A 26,394-nucleotide genomic window follows, 5' to 3' on the forward strand; every position below is an offset into this window, starting at 1 on the left:
TCCGGTAACCCTCCGGTACTCCGAAAAAATCCCGATTTCACCCGGAACGTTTCCGATATCCAAATATAGGCTTCCAATATATCAATCTTTATGTCTCGACCATTTTGAGACTCCTTGTCATGTCCATGATCACATCCAGGACACCGAACAACCTTCGGTACATCAAAACACAAAAACCCTAATTACGATCGTCACCGAACTTTAAGCGTGCGGACCCTACGGGTTCGAGAACTATGTAGACATGACCGGGACACGTCTCCGGTCAATAACCAATAGTGGAACCTGGATGCTCATATTGGATCCTACATATTCTACGAAGATCTTTATCGGCCAGACCGCATAACAATATATGTTGTTCCCTTTGTCATCGGTATGTTACTTGCCCATGATTCAATCGTCGGTATCTCAATACCTAGTTCAATCTTGTTACCGAAAGTCTCTTTACTCGTTCCGTAATACATCATCCCGCAACTAACTTATTAGTTGCAATGCTTGCAAGGCTTGAGTGATGTGCATTACCGAGAGGGCCCAGAGATACCTCTCCGACAATCGGAGTGACAAATCCTAATCTCGAAATAGGCCAACCCAACAAATACCTTGGGAGACACCTGTAGAGCACCTTTATAATCACCCAGTTACGTTGTGACGTTTGGTAGCACACAAAGTGTTCCTCCGGTAAACGGGAGTTGCATAATCTCATAGTCATAGGAACATATATAAGTTATGAAGAAAGCAATAGCAACAAACTAAACGATCAAGTGCTAAGCTAATGGAATGGGTCAAGTCAATCACATCATTCTCCTAATGATGTGATCCCATTAACCAAATAACAACTCATGTCTATGGTTAGGAAACATAACCATCTTTGATCAACGAGCTAGTCAAGTAGAGGCATACTAATGACACTCTGTTTGTCTATGTATTCACACATGTATTATGTTTCCGGTTAATACAATTCTAGCATGAATAATAAACATTTATCATGATACAAGGAAATAAATAATAACTTTATTGTTGCCTCTAGGGCATATTTCCTTCAGTCTCCCACTTGCACTAGAGTCAATAATCTAGATTACACAGTAATGATTCTAACACCCATGGAGCCTTGGTGCTGATCATGTTTTGCTCGTGGAAGAGGCTTAGTCAGCGGGTCTGCAACATTCAGACCCGTATGTATCTTGCAAATTTCTATGTCTCCCACTTGGACTAAATTCCGAATGGAATTGAAGCGTCTCTTGATGTGCTTGGTTCCCTTGTAAAATCTGGATTCCTTTGCCAAGGCAATTGCACCAGTATTGTCACAAAAGATTTTCATTGGACCCGATGCACTAGGTATGACACCTAGATCGGATATGAACTCTTTCATCCAGACTCCTTCATTTGCTGCTTCCGAAGCAGCTATGTACTCCGCTTCACATGTAGATCCCGCCACGACGCTTTGTTTAGAACTGCACCAACTAATAGCTCCATCGTTTAATGTAAACACGTATCCGGTTTGCGATTCAGAATCGTCCAGATCAGTGTCAAAGCTTGCATCAACGTAACCATTTACGATGAGCTCTTTGTCACCTCCATATATGAGAAACATATCCTTAGTTCTTTTCAGGTACTTCAGGATGTTCTTGACCGCTGTCCAGTGATCCACTCCTGGATTACTTTGGTACCTCCCTGCTAGAGTTATAGCAAGGCACACATCAGGTCTGGTACACAGCATTGTATACATGATAGAGCCTATGGCTGAAGCATAGGGAACACCTTTCATTTTCTCTCTATCTTCTGCAGTGGTCGGACATTGAGTCTTACTCAACTTCACACCTTGTAACACATGCAAGAACCCTTTCTTTGCTTGATCCATTTTGAACTTCTTCAAAACTTTGTCAAGGTATGTGCTTTGTGAAAGTCCAATTAAGCGTCTTGATCTATCTCTATAGATCTTAATGCCCAATATGTAAGCAGCTTCACCGAGGTATTTTATTGAAAAACTCTTATTCAAGTATCCCTTTATGCTATCCACAAATTCTATATTATTTCCAATCAATAATATGTCATCCACATATAATATCAGAAATGCTACAGAGCTCCCACTCACTTTCTTGTAAATACAGGCTTCTCCAAAAGTCTGTATAAAACCAAATGCTTTGATCACACTATCAAAGCGTTTATTCCAACTCCGAGAGGCTTGCACCAGTCCATAAATGGATCCCTGGAGCTTTCACACTTTGTTAGCTCCCTTTGGATCGACAAAACCTTCTGGTTGCATCATATACAACTCTTATTCCAGAAATCCATTCAGGAATGCAGTTTTGACATCCATTTGCCAAATTTCATAATCATAAAAGGCGGCGATTGCTAACATGATTCGGACAGACTTAAGCATCGCTACGGGTGAGAAGGTCTCATCATAGTCAATCCCTTGAACTTGTCAAAAACCTTTCGCAACAAGTCAAGCTTTTTAGACAGTAACATTACTGTCAGCGTCAGTCTTCTTCTTGAAGATCCATTTATTCTCAATTGCTTGCCGATCAACGGGCAAGTCAACCAAAGTCCACACTTTGTTCTCATACATGGATCCCATCTCAGATTTCATGGCTTCTAGCCATTTTGCAGAATCTGGGCTCACCATCGCTTCTTCATAGTTCATAGGTTCATCATGATCTAGTAGCATGACTTCCAGAACAGGATTATCGTACCACTCTGGTGCGGATCTTACTCTAGTTGATCTACGAGGTTCGGTAGTAACTTGATCTGAAGTTTCATGATCATTATCATTAGCTTCCTCACTAATTGGTGTAGGTGTCACAGAAACCGGTTTCTGTGATGTACTACTTTCTAATAAGGGAGCACGTACAGTTACCTCATCAAGTTCTACTTTTCTCCCACTCACTTCTTTTGAGAGAAACTCCTTTTCTAGAAAAACTCCGAATTTAGCAACAGAAGTCTTGCCTTTGGATCTGTGATAGAAGGTGTACCCAACAGTCTCCTTTGGGTATCCTATGAAGACACATTTCTCCGATTTGGGTTCGAGCTTATCAGGTTGAAGCTTTTTCACATAAGCATCGCAGCCCCAAACTTTCAGAAACGACAACTTTGGTTTCTTGCCAAACCACAATTCATAAGGCGTCGTCTCAACGGATTTCGATGGTGTCCTATTTAACGTGAATGCAGTCGTCTTTAAAGCATAACCCCAAAACGATAGCGGTAAATCAATAAGAGACATCATAGATCGCACCATATCTAATAAAGTACGATTACGACGTTCAGACACACCATTACGCTGTGGTGTTCCCGGGTGACGTGAGTTGCGAAACTATTCCGCATTGTTTCAAATGTAGACCAAACTCGTAACTCAAATATTCTCCTCCACGATCAGATCATAAAAACTTTATTTTCTTGTTACGATGATTTTCAACTTCAATCTGAAATTCTTTGAACTTTTCAAATGTTTCAGACTTATGTTTCATTAAGTAGATATACCCATATCTGCTTAAATCATCTGTGAACGTGAGAAAATAACGATATCCGCCACGTGCCTCAACATTCATTGGACCACATATATCTGTATGTATGATTTCCAACAAATCCGTTGCTCTTTCCATAGTACCAGAAAACGACGTTTTAGTCATCTTACCCATGAGGCAAGGTTCGCAAGTACCAAGTGATTCATAATCAAGTGGTTCCAAAAGTCCATCAGTATGGAGTTTCTTCATGCGCTTTACACCGATATGACCTAAACGGCAGTGCCACAAATAAGTTGCACTGTCATTATCAACTCTGCATCTTTTGATTTCAACATTATGAATATGTGTATCACTACTATCGAGATTCATCAAAAATAGACCACTCTTCAAGGGTGCATGACCATAAAAGATATTACTCCTATAAATAGAACAACCATTATTCTCTGATTTAAATGAATAACCGTCTCGCATCAAACAAGATCCAGATATAATGTTCATGCTCAACGCTGGCACCAAATAACAATTATTTAGGTCTAATACTAATCCCGAAGGTAGATGTAGAGGTAGCGTGTCGACCGCGATCAAATCGACTTTGGAACCATTTCCCACGCGCATCATCACCTCGTCCTTAGCCAATCTTCGCTTAATCCGTAGCCCCTGTTTCGAGTTGCAAATGTTAGCAACAGAACCAGTATCAAATACCCAGGTGCTACTGCGAGCATTAGTAAGGTACACATCAATAACATGTATATCACATATACCTTTGTTCACTTTGCCATCCTTCTTATCCGCCAAATACTTGGGGCAGTTCCGCTTCCAGTGACCAGTCTGCTTGCAGTAGAAGCACCCAGTCTCAGGCTTAGGTCCAGACTTGGGTTTCTTCTCCTGAGCAGCAACTTGTTTGCGGTTCTTCTTGAAGTTCCCTTTCTTCTTCCCTTTGCCCTTTTTCTTAAAACTGGTGGTCTTATTGACCATCAACACTTGATGCTCCTTCTTGATTTCTACCTCCGCGGCTTTTAGCATCGCGAAGAGCTCAGGAATAGTCTTATTCATCCCTTGCATATTATAGTTCATCACGAAGCTTTTGTAGCTTGGTGGCAGTGATTGAAGAACTCTGTCAATGACACTATCAACAGGAAGATTAACCCCCAGTTGAGTCAAGTGATTATGATACCCAGACATTTTGAGTATATGTTCACTGATAGAACTATTCTCCTCCATCTTGCAGCTATAAAACTTATTGGAGACTTCATATCTCTCAATCCGGGCATTTGCTTGAAATATTAACTTCAACTCCTGGAACATCTCATATGCTCCATGACGTTCAAAATGTCGTTGAAGACCCGGTTCTAAGCCGTAAAGCATGGCACACTGAACTATCGAGTAGTCATCAGCTTTGCTCTGCCAGATGTTCATAACATCTGGTGTTGCTCCTGCAGCAGGCTTGACACTTAGCGGTGTTTCCAGGACGTAATTCTTCTATGCAGCAATGAGGATAATCCTCAAGTTACGGACCCAGTCCGTGTAATTGCTACCATCATCTTTCAACTTTGCTTTCTCAAGGAACGCATTAAAATTCAACGGAACAATAGCACGAGCCATCTATCTACAATCAAACATAGACAAGCAAGATACTATCAGGTACTAAGTTCATGATAAATTTAAGTTCAGTTAATCATATTACTTAAGAACTCCCACTTAGAAAGATATCCCTCTAATCCTCTAAGTGATCACGTGATCCAAATCAACTAAACCATGTCCGATCATCACGTGAGATGGAGTAGTATCAATGGTGAACATCAATATGTTGATCATATCTACTATATGATTCACGCTCGACCTTTCGGTCTCCATGTTCCGAGGACATATCTGTTATATGCTAGGCTCGTCAAGTTTAACCTGAGTATTCCGCGTGTGCAACTGTTTTGCACCCGTTGTATTTGAACGTAGAGCCTATCACACCCGATCATCACGTGGTGTCTCAGCACGAAGAACTTTCGCAACAGTGAATACTCAGGGAGAACACTTATACTTTGATAATTTAGTGAGGGATCATCTTATAATTCTACCGTCAATCAAAGCAAGATAAGATGCATAAAAGATAAACATCACATGCAATCAATATAAGTGATATGATATGGCCATCATCATCTTGTACTTGTGATCTCCATCTCCGAAGTACCGTCATGATCACCATCGTCACCGGCGCAACACCTTGATCTCCATCGTAGCATCATTGTCGTCTCACCAATCTTATGCTTCCACGACTATCGCTACCACTTAGTGATAAAGTAAAGCATTACAGCGCGATTGTATTACATACAATAAAGCGACAACCATATGGCTCCTGCCAGTTGCCGATAACTCGGCTACAAAACATGACCATCTCATACAATAAAATTTAGCATCATGTCTTGACCATATCACATCACAACATGCCCTGCAAAAACAAGTTAGACGTCCTCTACTTTGTTGTTGCAAGTTTTACGTGGCTGCTACGGGCTTAGCAAGAACCGTTCTTACCTACGCATCAAAACCACTACGATAGTTTGTTAAGTTGGTGATGTTTTAACCTTCGCAAGGACCGGGCGTAGCCACACTTGGTTCAACTAAAATTGGAGAAACTGACACCCGCCAGCCACCTGTGTGCAAAGCACGTCGGTAGAACCAGTCTCGCGTAAGCGTACGCATAATGTCGGTCCGGGCCACTTCATCCAACAATACCGCCGAACCAAAGTATGACATGCTGGTAAGCAGTATGACTTATATCGCCCACAACTCACTTGTGTTCTACTCGTGCATAACATCAACGCATAAAACCTAGGCTCGGATGCCACTGTTGGGGAACGTAGTAATTTCAAAAAAATTCCTACGCACACGCAAGATCATGGTGATGCATAGCAACAAGAGGGGAGAGTGTTGTCTACGTACCCTCGTAGACCGGCAATGGAAGCGTTGACACAACGTAGAGGAAGTAGTCGTACGTCTTCCCGATCTGACCGATCCAAGTACCGAACGTACGGCACCTCCGAGTTCTGCACACGTTCAACACGGTGACGTCCCTCGAGCTCCGATCCAGCAAAGTGTTGATGGAGAGTTTCGTCAGCACGACAGTGTGATGACAGTGATGATGTTCTACCGACGCAGGGCTTCGCCTAAGCACCGCTACGATATGACCGAGGTGGAATATGGTGGAAGGGGGCACCGCACACGGCTAAGGAACGATCACGAAGATCAACTTGTGTGTCATGGGGTGCCCCCTTGCCCCCGTATATAAAGGAGGGAGAGGGGGAGGTGCGGCCGGCCCAAGGGGTGCGCCTGGAGGAGTCCTACTCCCACCGGGAGTAGGACTCCCCCCTCTTGCCTTGTTGGAAAAGGAAGGAGGAAGGGAGAAAGAGGAGAGCCCCCCCCCCCTTCCTTGTCCTATTCGGACTAGGGGGAGGGGGCGCGCGGCCTGCCCTGGCCGGCCCTCCTCTTCTCTCTTAGGGCCCATGTAGGCCCAATAACCCCCGGGGGGTTCCGGTAACCCCCCGGTACTCCGGAAAAATCCCGATTTCACCCGGGACGTTTCCGATATCCAAATATAGGCTTCCAATATATCAATCTTTATGTCTCGACCATTTCGAGACTCCTCGTCATGTCCGTGATCACATCCGGGACACCGAACAACCTTCGGTACATCAAAACACAAAAACCCTAATTACGATCATCACCGAACTTTAAGCGTGCGGACCCTATGGGTTCAAGAACTATGTAGACATGACCGAGACACGTCTCCGGTCAATAACCAATAACGGAACCTGGATGCTCATATTGGCTCCTACATATTCTACGAAGATCTTTATCGGTCAGACCGCATAACAATATACGTTGTTCCCTTTGTCATCTGTATGTTACTTGCCTGAGATTCGACCGTCGGTATCTCAATACCTAGTTCAATCTCGTTACCAGCAAGTCTCTTTACTCGTTCAGTAATACATCATCCCGCAACTAACTTATTAGTTGCAATGCTTGCAAGGCTTGAGTGATGTGCATTACCGAGAGGGCCCAGAGATACCTCTCCGACAATCGGAGTGACAAATCCTAATCTCGAAATACGCCAACCCAAAAAATACCTTCGGAGACACCTGTAGAGCACCTTTATAATCATTCAGTTACGTTGTGACGTTTGGTAGCACACAAAGTGTTCCTCCGGTAAACGGGAGTTGCATAATCTCATAGTCATAGGAATATATATAAGTTATGAAGAAAGTAATAGCAACAAACTAAATGATCAAGTGCTAAGCTAATGGAATGGGTCAAGTCAATCACATCATTCTCCTAATGATGTGATCCCGTTAACCAAATAACAACTCATGCCTATGGTTAGGGAACATAACCATCTTTGATCAACGAGTTAGTCAAGTAGAGGCATACTAGTGACACTCTGTTTGTCTATGTATTCACACATATATTATATGTCCGGTTAATACAATTCTAGCATGAATAATAAACATTTATCATGATACAAGGAAATAAATAATAACTTTATTATTGCCTCTAGGTCATATTTGCTTCAACATCAACACCTATGCATGTCCAGCATAAGTTATGATTTTATGCATTAATTTTTTTTCGAGAGTATGCCAATAGCGTACCTTATCTTTATAGAAGAAGAGCAACAAGTTTACAAGAGATGCCTAGAGGAGGATGCAAACATCACACCTAGGTTCACACCCGATTACACCCCACTCAAGAACCAAAGTCTACTCTCTAACAAATCAAGACAACCCGCCTACTCCTAGACCCGCCTCCCTCCACTCTTGGATCTCCCGCAGGATCGCACCCACCACCTGAAGAGGTGATTTTTGTTGGGCCGTTCTATTGAAGACCCATGCATTATGTTGCTTCCACAATGCCCAGGTGACCGCAATCACAAAAGTGTCGAACCCACGTTTGTGCTCTTTCCTGAAACCCCTCCTAGCCTGCAACCACCAATCTAGCAAGTATCCTCCGTCGTCGGCCGCTCCACGTTCAAGTTGAGCTCTTGTAGGCATTCATGCCACACTTCCCTAGCGAAAACACATTGGATCAAGATGTGCTTCGCATTGTCTTCTTCCTGCAAACAAGTGAAGCAGCTAGAAGAGCGCTCTTGCAACCCGTGCTTTGCTCTCCTGTCCGAGGTCCAAATGCGGTGTTGTATCGCCAACCAGACAAATATTTTGCACTTGAGAAGCACCCAACTCTTCCAAATGCAAGAAGCATAGGCAACCCGTTGGATCCCTTGGCATAGACGATGATATGTGGATCTGGCGGTGTACTGCCCGGACGGGTCCGCCGGCCAAGAGAAACAATCTGTCCTATCTGGATCCCGAGGCACGGTGCTAATAGCTAGATTAAGGTGAACTAGCTGCATATGACCCGTGAAGGTGAGCTCTCCATCCATATCCTGCAGCCACCTTCCCTGCTCGAGGGCATCTCTCACCGTGCGTCGGTTCCTGGTACGGGTATCCACCAGCTTGTGTAGCAGAGGTGCTATATCTAGCACAGCAAATCCATGTATCCATCTGTCTCTCCAGAACAGCACCTTGGTGCCATCTCCCACCTCAATTTTTACCAGACTGTCAAAGACCGCTCTTGCGTCTTTATCATCCAACATAGCAAGCCCCTGCCATGGCCTCGTAGGATCCGTCCTTTTTAACCACTCCCATCTCACCCTAAGTGCAAGGCCATGGAGCTCTAGATCCCTCACCCCCAGGCCACCCAAGTAAGTGGGTCTGCATATCGTGCTCCAAGCCACAAGACACTTCCCGCCATTCACTTTATCTGTGCCAGCCCAGAAGAACGCACGCATCCATTGGTTGATTTCCTCCAACACCCACACCGGGGCCTCTGCTATCATAAAGTGATGGATGGGTTTTGCCGCAATGACAGATTTAGCAAGCACCAACTGACCAGACCTCTGGATCATGCCCCACTGCCACGCAGGAGCAGCTTTCTTCGCTTGATCCAACATGGGCTGCCACTCTGCTCTACTAAGTTGGTGGATTGCCAACTGCAGCCCCAGGTATCTACACGGGAAGCTTCCCACATTGCATTGCAGAATGGACTCCACCCGCTCCCTATCAGCCACTTCACCATTGATCATGACGGCCAAGGATTTCTGGTAATTGATCTTCAATCCCGAAGCCTCCCCAAACATCCACAACGCTTCCTTTACGAATCTCAGATCCATCAACGTGGGCTTAACAAACAGCGCCACGTCATCGGCATATATAGACACACTTTGCTCTGCCGAGATCCCAGTGAATTTACTCGACACCCCCAAAGCCACTGCTTTAGCCATAATCTTTGACAGCACATCCATCGCAATGACGAACAACAACGGAGACACTGGGTCCCCTTGCCTTAGTCCTTGCACATGCTTGAAGCTTCTTCCCGGACATCCATTCACCAAGACTTTCGTGGTGGCTGTCTTGAGGAGAATTCCCGGACATGCATTAATTTAACCATGCAACCATACCATATTAGCAATCCATGCAAGTCACTCATAAGTTATATTGCTTGATTTTTATATATATATATGATATATGTGTCACTGTGTCAGATACTTGGAGCATACCCACAGTTTTTATGATTAACATTCTGTTATCTACAATGTAAAGTGAGAACACTGTTACATTTGCATTGCATTTAGTTGTTTTTATCACCTATTAATACAATTATTTTAGCAAGATTCCTGTGACAACGCATGGGACATCATCTAGTAGTCTAAATATCTACCCGCAGAGGAAATGCATAAATACTTGAGGTTGCAAGCAGCGGCCTGCTGGAATCAGGTGGCAGTTGTACAAAGAGGCAATCAAACAAACATTGCACATGCTGATATGCACGCAGGGATTCCAGTCCATGACAGATAAACCATCGTGCTTTCATGAATGAACTGACAGGCAGAATTACAATCTTGGTTGCTGCATCCTACGATTACTTCCGTTGCTTTCATGCATGAAATGGCAGAAGTACAAGTTTTCTTGGTGCATCCTACTTCCGTTTTCACAACCAATAGTCATTACAAAGCATCGAATTAATTAATTTGACCGTTTAGATACAACCTTGCTCACTTACGTCCTTGGGCCAATGGCGGGATGCTCTGCTCGTTTCTGAAGTAGTTCGTAGGATCCACGGCCGCCTTCACCGACGCGAGCCTCTGGAAGTTGCTCGCGAAGTACTGCTCACCCCAAACCTTGCCGCCGTCGAAGGTGGTGACGTCGTCCACCACCACGTTCTGGCCGATGTCCAGGTCCCGGTAGTTCACGTACGCCTGCCTCGGGTTCTTGCTCACGTACTGCCCCATGAAGTCGTAGAAGTTGCCGAGCCAGGTGTTCGCCGCCGCGCCGCCGTCTCCCTGCCAGAACACGATGTACTGGACGTTGTACAGCATGCTCCGGTGCGGGTACGGCGTCGCGTCGGTGGGGACGCTCCCTATGAACCCGCCGTGGGGCTCTAGGATGATGAGCCCGGCGCCGTTCATCGTGAACCAGGAGAAGATGTCCTTCCACACGCCCTTGGAGATGGCGCTCTGGACGTAGTCGGACTTGTTCTTGGTGTACGTGCTCAGGCTGGTGGTCCGGCTCAGGAGCGCCTCCACCGGCGTGTCCCTGTTCCAGAAGCTGATGAAGGCTACGGACTGGAGCCAGGTCATCGACTGGCAGTCGGCGCTCGTCATGGTGAGCTCCGGGAACTGGTCGCCCATGGTCGCCACCAGCGAGCTGCACGTGCCAAGGTATAGGGCCTGGAACAGGGCTTGCTGCCCCTGCACGATCACCCTTATGGTGAGGTCGTTGGGGAGTGATGGCCCGACGTCTTGCCATCTGGTCACGATGTCTGCGGCGCCCTGGTCAATCGTCTTTGCGATGTTGAACATGGTCACCGTCGGCGGGACCTGCACGAGCTGGACCTTCCACGAGAGCACGATGCCGAAGCTCCCGCCGCCGCCGCCTCGGATGGCCCAGAAGAGGTCCTCCCCCATGCCGGCCCTGTCGAGGAGATCCCCGTTGGCGTTGACAAGCTTGGCGTCGAGGACGTTGTCGACGGCGAGGCCATACTTGCGCATCATCATGCCGATGGCGCCGCCGCTGAAGTGGCCGCCCACGCCGATCGTCGGGCACAGGCCGGCCGGGAACGCGAGCTGGGAGTTGTCCTTCGCGATGGTGTAGTACAGCTCCCCGATGGTCGCGCCGGAGTCGACCCAAGCAGTGGTCTCCGACTGGTTGACGCTCACGGCGCGGAGGTTGGCGAGGTCGACCACCCCGAACACCTCGGGCCGCGCCGACCGGTAGGACAGGCCCTCGTAGTCGTGCCCGCCACTGCGCACGCGGAGGCGCACGCCCTGCGTGCGGCCGCAGAGCACGGCGGCCTGGACGTGGGAGGCGTCGGTCGGCGTCACGACGCAGAGCGGCCTCACCGTGGTGTTGGTGAAGAATCTGGGGCTCCTAATGGAGGAGACCAGCACGCCGGCGAAGCTGCTCGAGCTCTGCGTGTACACGAGCTCGCTAGGTATCTTCTCCCGTAGGCATTGGAGGAAGTCATCAGGGGAGGCTAGGGAAGGGACCGAGGTCAGGTAGCATGAGAAGAAGCAAACGAAAAGCGCGAGTGCTAAGCCTTTGAGCATAGCCATCTTTTGCTTCCCGCACTGATAGTGCCTTCGCTGAGCTTAAACTACCTTGCCTGAGCTCCTTATATAGTACTCCTGCTCCGAGTCGATCCAAGCCGTGGAGTACTTGTTGGTTCATCGGCTGATGATGTGAAATTTGTTGTGCTAGTGTGACTTGAGCTATGACCTCGGGATACGTGAATTCATTAGCTGGTCCTAGCCAGATGCAAAAGTCGCGGCCAACGATTCCCCACATGCTGGGCATCATTGAAAATGTATCTGTTGCACTTCGCACTTGTGATGTGCACCGGTTAACGTAGAACATTTTCAAAAATTAGAAAAAAAATTAGCACATTGACACAACGTCTATGTATGTTGTTGTAAAATTTCGTATCAAAATTTGAAACATATCTTGAGATACGAAAATGACAAAAAAATGCGAGGGGAAAATGACAATTTGATATCATGCGATAATGGGCCAAATCTAAAACACAAGTTATGTTAGGTACTGTTCAGTGTTAAATTTGTCGTTTTTATTTTCCGATGAAGTATGTTTCAAATTTTGACTGAAAATTTCCTAACAACATACATTAATGATGTGTGAATGTGCTAATTTTTTCCAGAATTGTTTAAAAAATCAAAATGTGTAACGTGAGTTAGGTGCACTGGTAACACCACACATACCGGTGCACCAGATATTCTCTCAGGCATTGCCAGTGTATACTGCTTTAGCTACACGTCGGGCAAATAATTTTTTATATTCGGTCAGTCAAAATTCAAGGTATTTTGTGATCCGTATGTGGTAGGTCACCATTGATTTGATTAACATTGTTCTTTCGATTTCCTGTCATTCCTTGCTTAGTGCATGATGCAGCCTCCATGCATGCATGTCTCCATTTCGTGACTCTTGCAAGCACATGTACGTGCATGTTTTTCTTTTCTTGTGTTTCCTTCTGTTTTCACGCGCGTGTTTGCTTTTCTTTAGCTAGGTTTTTCTTTTTTATGTGTATTGTCAGATGTTGAGTGTGCGTAAATTAAAAAGTACTATACAAATTGTCTGCAAATTATATTAGAGTGCAGAGATGTCCTTATTATATGTTTATTCTTGCATTAAAAAGGTGTGATTTTGTACTAATTGTATGAAAGTTTTTCTTTTTAGCTATTTTTAATTTTTTGTTTTGGGTAATACCAATGCAACTAATTTCATTCTTTCTTAAAAATATTATTTTAATATTTTTGTGTAAATATGCACGCAAAAACTATACAATATGTGTTAAATTATACTAGATTGCGAAAGTTGTACTATTATATCTGTATTTCTATCGTATTAAAAAATATGCATTTTTAGTGCAATGTTGTGTGCAAGTATTTTTCCTTCTTGTTAAAGGATAATACCAATGCCGCTAAGTCATTCTTCCTTAGATTTTTTTTAAATCATCTTTCTTCTTTAAGAGTAATGCCAATGCCACAAATTCATTCCTTTTTAAAAATATCTTTTTTGTGAAAATCTACTATTATATTTCTTGTATATTATAAAAAGTGCAATTTATTTGTAAATCGTGTGCAAATTTAGTCATTATTTTTTTATTTCTTTTCCACTTCCTTTCATCTTAAAGGGTAACATCAATGTCACTAATTCATTCTTTCTAAGAAAATGTCGACTTTATTTTTGTGTGTGTAAGTATACATGCAAGTACTACATATTATTTTTGTAAATTATACTAGAGCGTGAAAATTGCACTATTATATGCATATTCTTTGCATATTACAAAAAGTGCAAAGATGTGTGCTGAGTTTTTTTTTCATGCTCTTTCTTCTTATAGGGTTTCATTCTTCCATACAAATCTTTATTATTTATATTTTATTCATTGTTAATGGTAATATTAATGTCATTCGACTATTATATGTTTATTCTTGCATATTATAAAAATACAATTTACGTGTAAACTGCATGCATATTTTTTTCATTATTTATTTACTTATTTTCATTTTATTCCTTCTTAAAAGGTAATACCAATGTCACTAGTTCATTCTTTCTTAGAAAATTCAAATATTTTTATTTTTATGTGTGTAAATATACACACAAGTACTATATAATATGTGTGCACATTATACTAGAGTGCAAAAATGCACTATTATATGTTTATATTTGCACATTACAAGAGGTGCAATATTAGTGAAAAGTTGTGTGCAACAGTTTTCTATTTTTTGTTTTATCGTTTTTAAAGGGTATTACGAATACGAATGATACATTCTTCCTTAGAAAACTTCATTATTTTGAAAAAAATAGTTTTTATGTCATATATGTACAGTTACTGGAGACATATACAAACGTGTGTGCGCGCTCTTATGTCTCATGCATGTACTCATGTCCATCCAGCCATGACATGCCCAACCTGCATGCATGTACACCACGAGGCAAAACATTGTGGAGCACAGGACTGGCACTGGGCCTAGTATTAATTGAATTCTAAGGTAAAAGAATGACTGGCCCAAAAAAACCATGCATTTGATATTTGCATATTGACGTAATGATGTATGCCCTACGTCACTCTGCTCGTGCATAACACCGCCCCGTTATGTTATGTGATGAAAGAATTTAGCTTTTTATTGGGCTAGTTATTCACATGGCTCCAAGAATTGACCCTAGAACTATCTGTCCCACCTTTTCTTGTAGAATTCATTCCCCCTCTTGACTATATTTAGAATAGTTGCACATCACTAGTCCCAATGTAAACAATTTAACATAAGTTTGGACCCACTTTGTGGAAATGACACGATGTATAAGGTGACAAATACCAGGTGCTCTTGTAGGAGCCTTACTCTCATGCTCCAGAGCGAGCTCAGTCGTTGGATCTATGATCGAACGGCATCAAAGGAGCCTCGTAACTTCGCGTAATTACGAGACTAATGGAGTTTATTTTGGCAAAAAAATTGGAGCGCTTTAGATGGCCATTGGATCTTAGATCCAACGCTCATATTGAGCCTGTAGCATTGGAGCATAAGAAGCTCGTAGCACCTGATAGTTCCCATAAGGTCCTCATATCAAGGTAGAAGTAAATTACATGGAAGAAAGACTATATGATACCCGATAGTCCGCACTTTGTTGTGGGAATATTTCCAATATATTTCAATGAGCACAAGGTGACCGATCGCAATGACAACGAGTTTGTGGCCAAGATGCTCGAGGACGAACCAGACCTCCTCGCTCACAACAAAACCTTCTTCCGATCCATGAACGACGAGCACACGGTCTACCACGACCACGCCGAGCTCGCCTACCTCGAACGCGAGAAAAGTCAGTTCTTCAACAAGCTCAAAGAGCTCCTTGAGGAGTATGAGGACGAGCACGAGTTGCATGGAGCCATCATACCGCCAATGACAACAAAGCCAGTCCCTCCCACAGGAGGGGGGTGAAAGGACATGCGATGCCCCCATGTGTGGTTTTGGTAATTGATGACAATCTCTATGGACTAATGGTTGCCTTGAGTTATATTTGAAAGATTTGTCCATAGGATTGTCTTGAAGTCCATGTGTTGGTTTCAAGGAGTTTATGAGATGGCCAAAGTGCTTTTCAATGAATTATCCAAAGATTGGTCATGTGTGAGTTGAGATGGCCAAAGTGCTTTTCAAGGAATTATCCAAAGATTGGTCATGTGTGAGTTGAGCTTATTGCAAGCATGTCTTGAAGAAGAAGATTGTGTGATCATTCATGTTTACCTTCAATACATCATCCAGATGAAGAGAGTTGGAAAGATTCAATATTGATCAAGACTAAGTCAAGAGTGAATCAAGTTGATCAACTCACAAAGCGTAGAAGAAGTACCGAGAGGGATCAAGTAATCCCATGGTATGGTAAGCATTGTCCATTACGCTTTGTGTACTAACCCATGGTCTACGTGAGAGTTCTTTGTGGGGTTAGGTATGTTTCCATGGTCTTGCGTCAATAGGAAGATCTCATACAACCCATGGAGGATGACATCAAGTGGTGATCGTCATCAAGCTTGCAGTGTGCAAGTTCAAGTGGAGCAACTCGAAGAGTGGCTCACCCATAATGGAGTATGGGGAGCAATCAAGCTTGAGAAAATTCCTTATTTGACACTATCTTAAAATTTGCTTCCTTATTTGACACTGGAAAAAATTTCTTCTCTATTTGACACAAGTTCTAAATTTTATTTCCTATATGACATTTCCGTTCATTTTGAGCCTAAATGACACCTGAAAAGACTCTTTTGCCCCTCATGTGGTATGTGTGTGGGGGGCAATAGCGCACACACGCAGCACCAGTGCGAGGGCAGGAGCACACATGCACGCGCACACACACGCAACAACACGCACGCGCACGTGCACACACACGCACACACACGCAGCAACACACATGCACGCACACACACACGCAGCAACACACACGCACGCAGCACACACACATACACACACACACGCAGCAGCAGTAGCACACACGCAGGCAGCACATAGGCACGCAACAGCACACACACACGCGCACACGTACACACGCAGTAGCAAACACACACGCAGAGGCACACATGCACACACACATGCAACAGCAGCACACATGTGCGCGTGCACCCACACACGCAACAGCACACACGCGCGCACACACATACCGCATGGGGGGCAAAATCATCTTTTCAGGTGTCATTTAGGCTCAAAATGGACGGAAGTGTCGTATAGGGAATAAAATTTAGGACTAGTGTCAAATAGGGAAGAAAAACTTTTCCAGTGTCAAATAAGGAACCAGATTTTAAGACAGTGTCAAATAAGGAATTTTCTCATAAAGCTTGAAGCTTGCCGTCCATTGTGGTGTCAATGGAATTGTGAAGATGTGCCAAAGAGTGGCTCACCCATAGTGGAGTATGGGGGAGCAATCAACTAGTCTCCGTCGAGCCAACACAATCAAGAAAGGTGGTCCAACTTGAGGAAGTCAAGATTGTCATCATCTAGCTCAAGTGGACTATGTGCAAGGCAAAGGTTTGCCCTTGATAGGTTTTCTATTTCACCGGTCTCATAGTGGTAGTTGGGATACCGGGTTGTAGGATTGATTGCCGTACTATCAAGGGGGGCTCTCTAGTGAGTAGCTTGATCGTATCGTTCGTCAAGAGCTCAAACCATTGCATCCTTGCATCATCTCTCTTGGTTCTTGTTTGGTTCTTCTCCTTGTGAGATTTGGTTCTTATGGTCATCTTCTTGACAAGCTTGAGTTCATCGAAAACCGATTTCATATGCATCTTCTTTTATGTTTTCGGTGTTGGAGTTTTTAATGGTCTTAATTGAGAAAGGGTTCTCATTGTTTTAGTTTGGGTATTTTCTACATTGCTATTTCTTGATATTTCTATCAAGATTGTGTTTGCTCTTGTCCTTAGCTTTCCAACAAACTTGATTTCGTTGAATTCGAAGCTCGTATGCGAAAGTTGTGGTTGTTTTGATATTACATGTTTTACACAAAGAGGTTGTACCGCCCCATGGAGAGGTTGTACTGGTTGACCAGTACAACCGATGTTTGGAGCGGTTGTACCGCTCCAGAATTGGTCCGGAGGTTGTACCAGCCACGTACCGCTCTACCACCGGACTAATCTCTGTTGTGGTGCGGTTGTTGGGCGGTTGTGAGCCGGTTGTACCGCTTATTGCCTGTTATCGGTTGTACCGGTGCTCATAGAGGTTGTACCGCTCCTATGTTATTCTGCACATAACAGGCAGATTCGTGAAGACCTATTTAAGGGGGTCTTCTTCCCCAATGGTTCCCAATCTCTTGAGCTCGGTTTTTCCCCCATTGTTGACCTTCTTTGAGCTTGCTAACTCTCAATCCCTCCATGGATTCTTGCTAGTTTTTGAGGAAAAAGAGAGAGGAGATCTAGATTTACATTTCCACCAATCACTTTCTTCTCTTTGTGAGGGGAACCCCTTGGATCTAGATCTTGGAGTTCTTGGTGTTCTCCTTCTTATTCTTCCTCTCATTTTCCTCCCTAGCATTAGTTGCTTCGGTGGGATTTGAGAGAGAAGGACTTGGGCACTCCGTGTGCCCTTGCCATTGCATTTGGTGCATCGGTTTGAGTTCTTCACGTGATACGTGGAAGTTACAAGTTGAGAAGCTTATTACTCTTGGGTGCTTGGTACTCTTGAGCTTGTTCCTATTGGGTGCTTGGGCGCCCTAGACGGTTGGTGGTGTTCAGAGCTCAATCATTGTGGTGTAAAGCTCCGGGCAAGCGTCGGGGTCTCCAATTAGGTTGTGGAGATCGCCCCGAGCAATTTGACGGGTACCGGTGACCGCCCCCAAGGGTTGCCAAAGTGTACGGGTTCGGTGACCGCCCCCAAGGGTTGCCACTTGTACGGGTTCGGTGACCGCCCTCAAGGGTCCTGAGGGAGTCCTGGATTAGGGGGTGTTCGGATAGCCGGACTATACCTTCAGCCGGACTCCTGGACTATGAAGATACAAGATTGAAGACTTCGTCCCGTGTCCGGAAGGGACTTTCCTTGGCGTGGAAGGCAAGCTTGGCGATACGGATCTGTAGATCTCCTACCATTGTAACCGACTTTGTGTAACCCTAAGCCTTTCCGGTGTCTATATAAACCGGAGAGTTTTAGTCCGTAGGACAACATACACAACAACAATCATACCATAGGCTAGCCTCTAGGGTTTAGCCTCTCCGATCTCGTGGTAGATCTACTCTTGTACTACCCATATCATCAATATTAATCAAGCAAGACGTAGGGTTTTACCTCCATCGAGAGGGCCCGAACCTGGGTAAAACTTCGTGTCCCTTGCCTCTTGTTACCATCCGGCCTAGACGCACAGTTCGGGACCCCCTACCCGAGATCCGCCGGTTTTGACACCGACATTGGTGCTTTCATTGAGAGTTCCTCTATGTCGTCGCCGTCAGGCTCGATGGCTCCTACGATCATCAATAGCGATGCAGTCCAGGGTGAGACTTTCCTACCCGGACAAATCTTCGTCTTCAGCGGCTTCGCACTGCGGGCCAATTCACTTGGCCATCTCGAGTAGATCGAAAGCTATGCCCCTGGCCGTCAGGTCAGATTTGGAAGCTTAAACTACACGGCTGACATCCGCGGGGACTTGATCTTCGACGAATTCGAGCCACTGCCGAGTGCGCCGCACTGTCATGACGAGCATGATCTAGCTCTGCCGCCAAACAGTGCCCTGGAGGCCGCGCCCGCATCGGCTTCGATCCTTAATTCGGAGCCAACTGTGCCGATCGAGAATGGGTGGTTGGACACCGCCTCGGGGGCTGCAATCCCAACGGCGATCGAGCCGAACACCAGCCCCGCACTCTGCGAGACTCGTGACTCCAAGGAGCCGGACTCCTCTCCGGACTCCGAACCCTCCGCACCCCTGCCGATCGAATCCGATTGGGCGCCGATCATGGAGTTTACTGCCGCGGACATCTTCTAGCAATCGCCTTTCAGCGATATTCTGAAGACACTAAAGTCTCTCTCTTTATCAGGAGAGCCCTGGCCGGACTACGGTCAGCAAGGTTGGGATACGGACGATGAAGGAATTCAAATCCCACCCACCACCCACTTTGTAGCCACTGTCGACGATTTAACCGACATGCTCGACTTCGACTCTGAAGACATCGACGGTATGGACGCCGATGCAGGAGACGATGAAGAACCAGCGCCTATCGGGCCCTGGAAAGCCACCTCGTCATATGACATATACATGGTGGACACCCCAAAAGAAGGAGATGGCGATGGAATAGCGGAGGATGACCCCTCCAAGAAACAGCCTAAGCGCCGGCGTCAGCGGCGCCGCTCAAAATCCCGCCAAAACAAATACGGTGATTTCAGCACGGGAGATAATAATACTCCGGAAAGTGCCGAAGAAAACCCCCTCCAGCAAGATTTGAGCACAGGAGGATGGAGAAACCAGCCCTCATGAGAGAGCGGCAGACAGAGAGGTCGAGGACGATAATTAGATGCCTCCCTCCGAAGACGAGGCAAGCCTCGACAACGACAAATTCGTCGTGCCAGAGGATCCCGTCGAGCAAGAGCGTTTTCAACGCAGGTTTATGGCCACGACAAGAAGCCTCAAGAAAAAACAGCAACAGCTTAGAGCTGATCAAGATTTGCTAGTCGGCAGATGGACTAAAGTCCTTGCGGCCGAAGAGCATAAACTCAAACGCCCCTCCAATAGCTACCCAAAGCACAGGTTGCTACCCCGATTAGAGGAGGAAGCACTTAAACCTACATCACCTACACTCGATACGGCCGATCGGCCACCTCGTGGCCGAGACAGAGAGGCCTCTCGGCCCTCCACTCAAGCCGCACCCCGTACCAAGGCACGGGAAAATGCGCCGGACCTGTGAGATATGTTGGAGGACAAGGCAAGGCAAACAAGATCGATCTACGGATCGCGTGGGCGCCCCACGACTCGAGACGGTAACTGTCACGCCGGCCACATATTCGGCAGGGCCAAACATAGTAGACAAAGCTCATTGAAGCTACGTCGTGATATAGCCCAGTACAGAGGCGCCGAACACCCACTATGCTTCACAGACGAAATAATGGATCATCAAATCCCCGAGGGTTTCAAACCCGTAAACATCGAATCATATGATGGCACAACAGATCTTACGGTATGGATCGAGGATTATCTCCTTCATATCCACATGGCCTGCGGCGATGATTTCCACGCCATCAAATACCTCCCACTCAACCTTAAAGGACCAGCTCGGCATTGGCTTAACAGCTTGCCAACAGGATCAATCAGTTGTTGGGAGGACCTGGAAGCCGCATTCCTCGACAATTTCCAGGGCACTTATGTGCGACCCCCAGACGTCGATGACCTAAGTCACTAATTCAGCAGCCAGAGGAATCGGCTAGGCAATTCTGGACACGGTTCCTAACAAAGAAAAATCAAATAGTCGACTGTCCGGACGCTGAGGCCCTAGCAGCCTTCAAGCACAATATCCGTGACGAGTGGCTTGCTCGGCACCTTGGACAGGAAAAGCCGAAATCTATGGCAGCACTCACGACACTCATGACCCGCTTTTGTGCGGGAGAAGACAGCTGGCTTGCTCGTAGCAACAACATGACTAAGAACCCTGGTAATTCGGATACCAGGGACAGTAGTGGTAGGTCGCGTCGCAACAAGCAGAAGTGCCGCATTAACAGCGACAACGCTGAGGATACGACAGCTAATGCCGGATTCAGAGGCTATAAATCCGGTCAGCGGAAAAAGACATTCAAAAGAAATCCTAGGGGCCCGTCCAGTTTGGACCGAATACTCGACCGCTTGTGCCAGATACATGGCACCCCCGAAAAGCCGGCCAATCACACCAACAGGGATTGTTGGGTGTTCAAGCAGGCAGGCAAGTTAAATGCCCAAAATACAGACAAGGGGCTGCATAGCGATGACGACGAAGAGCCCCGGCCGCCGAACAACAGTGGACAGAAGGGTTTTTCCCCACAAGTGCGGGCGGTGAACATGATATATGCAACCCACATCCCCAAGAGGGAGCGGAAGCGCGCGTTAAAGGACGTATACGCGATAGAGCCAGTCACCCCAAAGTTCAACCCATGGTCCTCCTGCCCGATCACCTTTGATCGAAGGGACCATCCCACTAGCACCCGTCATGGTGGATTCGTCGCATTGTTTCTAGACCCAATTATTGACGGATTTCATCTCACTAGAGTCCTTATGGACGGCGGCAGTAGCCTGAACCTGCTTTACCAGGATACAGTGCGGAAAATGGGCATGGATCCCTCGAGGATTAAGCCCACCAAAACGACCTTTAAAGGCGTAATACCAGGTGTAGAGGCCAACTATACAAGCTCAGTCACACTTGAAGTGGTCTTCGGATCTCCGGATAATTTCCGAAGCGAGGAGTTAATCTTCGACATAGTCCCATTCCGCATTGGCTATCACGCACTGCTCGGACGAACCGCATTCTCCAAATTCAATGCGGTACCGCACTACGCATACCTTAAGCTCAAGATGCCAGGCCCTCGAGGAGTAATTACGGTCAATGGAAACACCGAACGCTCCCTCCGAACGGAGGAGCACACAGTGGCCCTTGCAGCGGAAGTACAAAGCAGCCTCTCCAGGCAGTTCTCCAGTCCGGCCATTAAACGTCCGGACACCGTCAAGCGCGCCCAGAGTAACCTACAGCAAGACCGCCTCGCACGTTCCGAGCAGGCGTAGCAATGCGGCCCCAACCCCAGCCCTCGCAAAAATGCGACACCAGTACTTCGCGTACATAACTACGATCTAGAAATACCATGGGTACAGGGGGAGGGGCACCATCACGGCATGCCCGAAACACGGCTTAAACCGCACCAGGGGCTGTCGATTTTTTTTAATTTTCTCTTACTTTCAGGACTCCACTCTTCGGAAGGCCTGTTCGGCAGTTCAATTGCCGCACAAACGATGCAAGAACCAGGGAAGCAGACAAGCCATGCCACATTACGGAACTCCCAGGTGGTCTTTATCCTGAGCAGTATACCTGTTTCGCATACCATTCCGCAGCCTGCCCCTGGAACGGACATGTTAAAATAGTCCAATCTTTTTCTTATCGCATTATTTGTATCGTTCTGCTTTGATCGCAGCCCTTTTTAATAAACAATGCATAGCTTTTGTCTATTTTTGCATTACCCTTTTTTACAAATATATGTTCCTTAACGACATGTTGCACCCGTACACATTGGTACAGCCAAAATACACCAGGGGCTTTAGTACCCCTCAATATGGTGTGAGAAGTCCGAACACTTTAACAAGTGCGGCACCCCGAACTTATAGCATTATATGAATCGGCTCCGAATCATGTCTTGGGTCAATAGTTGGGTTTGCCCGGCTCCTATGTTTTGGTGCCTTACATTCCGCTATATCAGCTAAGGTAGCACTAGGAGAACCACTGTGATTGTGCCCCAGTTGAGCTAGGTCGAGCACCTCAGTGGAGAAAGCTAAAACTGACTGTCATGATGAAGCGAAAGTTGGTCGCTGTTCGAGAGGTTTTTCGAGTCCCTAAAGACTTATGCCGCTTAGAGCGAGGAGTCGACTCTGTCCGGCCAAGGCGTGGATAGCGCCCCGAACTCGGTCTTCTGAATACTAGGGGCTTCGCCAAAATTTAAAATTATAGAATTCTATGGCTAAGTGAGAGTGTTCACGCATTATAGTCCGATTGCCTTGTTCGTCGGGCTGAGCGCCTCCCTCGAAGGACCCAAACATGGGAAAAAGAGCGCTCAGGTTTATCTCCAAACACCCCAGCACTAGCGGCACGGGGGCAGAAGCCGATGACTCGCCATCTCCCAGGATTGATAAACAGCCGCACAGAAGGTAATATTTTAAATTCCAACAGCATTGCTTAGCGCATATGAACAAGTTTTCAGCGCACAGGACAAAACGAGCGAGTTTTACTCAAAAAATACATCCTTGGAACATTCATCCGCCATAAGGCAAGCACCCTTCAGAACATCCTTATAGTAATTTTCGGGCTTGCGATGCTCTTTCCCCGGTGGTGGCCCGTTCTTCACAAGCTTCTCAGCATCCAGCTTGCCCTAGTGCACCTTAGCACGGGCAAGGGCCCTACGGGCACCTTCAATGCAGACGGAGCGCTTGATGACTTCGAGCCTCGAACAGGCCCCCACCAGCCACCGCACCAGCCCGAAATAGCTCCCAGGCAGAGCCTCTCCAGGCCACAGCCGAACTATGAGGCCCTTCATGGCCTGTTTGGCCGCCTTGTGGAGCTCGACTAGTTGCTTCAGCTGATCGCTCAGAGGCACGGGGTGTCCGGCCTCAACGTACTGAGACTAGAACACCTTCTCTGTCGAGCTGCCCTCCTCGGCTCGATAGAATGCGGCAGCATCGGACACACTTCGGGGAAGATCTGCGAACGCTCCTGGAGAGCTCCGGATTCGGGTAAGTAACCAGTAACTCATGTTTATGTGTTTGCTTTGCATAAAGAATGCCTTGCCCGCTGCTATCTTTTTCACCTCATCCAACTCCTGGAGGGCCTTCTGGGATTCGGCCTTGGCAGACTTGGCATTTTCAATAGCCGCCGCGAGCTCGGACGCTCGCGTCTTTGAGTCAAGCTCCAAACTCTCATGTTTTTTCATGAGAACCTGGAGCTCTTGCCGCACCTTGCCAACCTGGGCCTCATACTTCTCCCGCTCGATGCGCTCCGTGGCCGCCCTCTTCTCGGCCTTGAGCAGCGCTTGCTTAAGGGTCGCCACCTCAGACGTGGCCCCTACAATAGCCACGATAATCCTGTCATTTTTTGCAATTGCACCTTTTTATATATATTTAAACAAGGTATTTCTTACCTTCATTATCCTCGAGCTGCTTCTTGGCACGCCCGAGCTCTTGCTCGGACCGCTCGAGGTTCTGCTTTAGCGTGTCCACTTCCGCAGTCAGTGCGGCGGACGCAAGCAGAGAAGCCTGCATACGCATATTGACTCCTTTTTGTTAGACTCCTGCAAACTTTATTTGATCCTCTATTTGGTTTTTCTTCCCGAATGCCAAACAGAGCATCAGGGGCTACTGTCTATGCGGTAATATTATTTACACATTCTTTACTTACCTCAAAGCCTGTTAAAAGGCTAGTACAAGCTTCAGTCGGTCCGCTCTTGGCAGACTGAATCTTCTGGACCACCGCACTCATAATGGTGCGGTGCTCCTCGTTGATGGAGGCGCCTTGGAGCGCCTCCAACAGATTGTCCGGCGCCTCTGGTTGGATGGGGCTCACCGGCACGGTGGGCTTGCTCCTCTTGGAAGGAGGTCCCCCGCCGGACTCTGGAACCTTTGAAGGTTCCGGAGCGGTGTTTGGCCTAGAGCCGGACTTGGAGCCCTGGGGGGTTTTATCCCCTTTACTCCTGGAGTCCGAGAGGTCGCCTTGCGGCGCCTCCAGGACCACCTCCTCCCGGCTTGGAACCTGTTGAGACAACACTTCAGCGTCGTCCGTAGGGCAGGGGGAGGAAGCTGTCGGAAGTGAATTCACATCCGACGAGTCCAGTGAACCGCTCGATGATGCGTCGAGCCGGTCTTTGGGTGGGCTGCATAATCATATTCGACATAAGGGAAAGCTATGCAATAAAGGAATACTATGAATTACTCTGGTATCCGGATACTTACGATTTCGCCAGGGGCTTGGCCCTGAGCGGCCACTCTTCTCCGTCGTCGTCGGCGTCGGTGGAGTAGTCCGGGGGAAGGGTTCTCCCTTTCTTGGACCCTCCGGCCTCCCCTGAGAGGGCGGCCTTCCTTTTCTTCTCTCCTCCTGCTGGAGGGGGAGAGGTCTCTTCTTCTTCCTCCTCGTCTTCACGGGAGGAATGCGCCTCGGAGCCGTCGGGTGATGAACCCGACACCTCCTGGCGCTGGCCACTCTTTCGAGTCCCTGTGGCCTTCTTTGTGGCCTTCTTCTCCGGCACCACATAGGGTGCCGGAACCAGCAGCTTCGCCAAGCGGGCATCGGCTGGGTCTTCGAGCAAAGGAGCCGGACAGTCGATCTGTCCGGACTTCGCCTTCCAACCCTGTCAAAGGTAAGGGAGCTTAGATCCCACATTGTGTTAAACTATGGAAAACTAATACCCTGTAAAAGGTACAAACAACTTACCACGCTAGCGTGACGCTGCGTGCTGAATCCGCGATCCTCGGTAGTGGATGCGGGAGCCTCGGCGCCCTTGAAAAGCACCTTCCAGGCATTTTCGTACGTCGTGTCGAAGAGCCTGCTCAGAGTTCGGTGATGTGCCGGGTTGAACTCCCACAAATTGAAGGCCCGTTGTTGACACGGGAGGATCAGGAGGATGAGCATAACCTGGACTACGTTGACAAGCTTGAGCTGCTTGTCCACCAGGGTTTGGATGCATGTTTGCAGTCCAGTCACCTCTCCTTTGCTGCCCCATGATAGGCCCGTCTCTTTCCAGGACGTGAGCCGCGTTGGGGGTCCGGACCGGAACTCAGGGGCTGTGACCCACTCAGGGTCACACGGCTCGGTGATGTAAAACCACCCCGATTGCCACCCCTTCAGGGTCTCCACAAAGGAGCCCTCGAGCCATAAGACGTTGGGCGTCTTGCCCACCATGGCGCCTCCACACTCCACCTGGTTGCCGCGCACCACCTTCGGCTTGACATTGAAAGTCTTGAGCCATAGGCCGAAATGGGGGGCGGATGCAGAGGAAAGCCTCGCACACGACGATAAACGCCGAGATGTTAAGGATGAAGTTCGGGGCCAGATCATGGAAATCCAGGCCGTAGTAGAACATGAGTCCCCTGACGAATGGGTGGATCCGAAAGCCCAGTCCGCGGAGGAAGTGGGGAAGGAACACTACCCTCTG

The 26,394-nt window shown here is 47.1% G+C and overlaps 1 protein-coding gene across 1 annotated transcript; it reads right to left on the bottom strand.

Moving 5' to 3' along the window:
* Positions 1–10,347: 10,347 nt before the first annotated feature.
* On the bottom strand, positions 10,348–12,132 carry LOC119333461 (berberine bridge enzyme-like 21). Its single transcript, XM_037606345.1, has one exon. It carries the CDS (start codon positions 12,112–12,114, stop codon positions 10,555–10,557), a length of 1,560 nt encoding a protein of 519 aa, XP_037462242.1. The 5' UTR covers positions 12,115–12,132; the 3' UTR covers positions 10,348–10,554.
* Positions 12,133–26,394: the final 14,262 nt, after the last annotated feature.

This window comes from Triticum dicoccoides, chromosome 7A (assembly GCF_002162155.2).
Source record: "Triticum dicoccoides isolate Atlit2015 ecotype Zavitan chromosome 7A, WEW_v2.0, whole genome shotgun sequence".
Taxonomy (NCBI): Eukaryota; Viridiplantae; Streptophyta; class Magnoliopsida; order Poales; family Poaceae; genus Triticum; species Triticum dicoccoides.

Bases quoted from the DNA above. Each gene is read 5' to 3' on its own strand.
- LOC119333461 (XM_037606345.1), bottom strand. From the start codon at position 12,114: ATGGCTATGCTCAAAGGCTTAGCACTCGCGCTTTTCGTTTGCTTCTTC.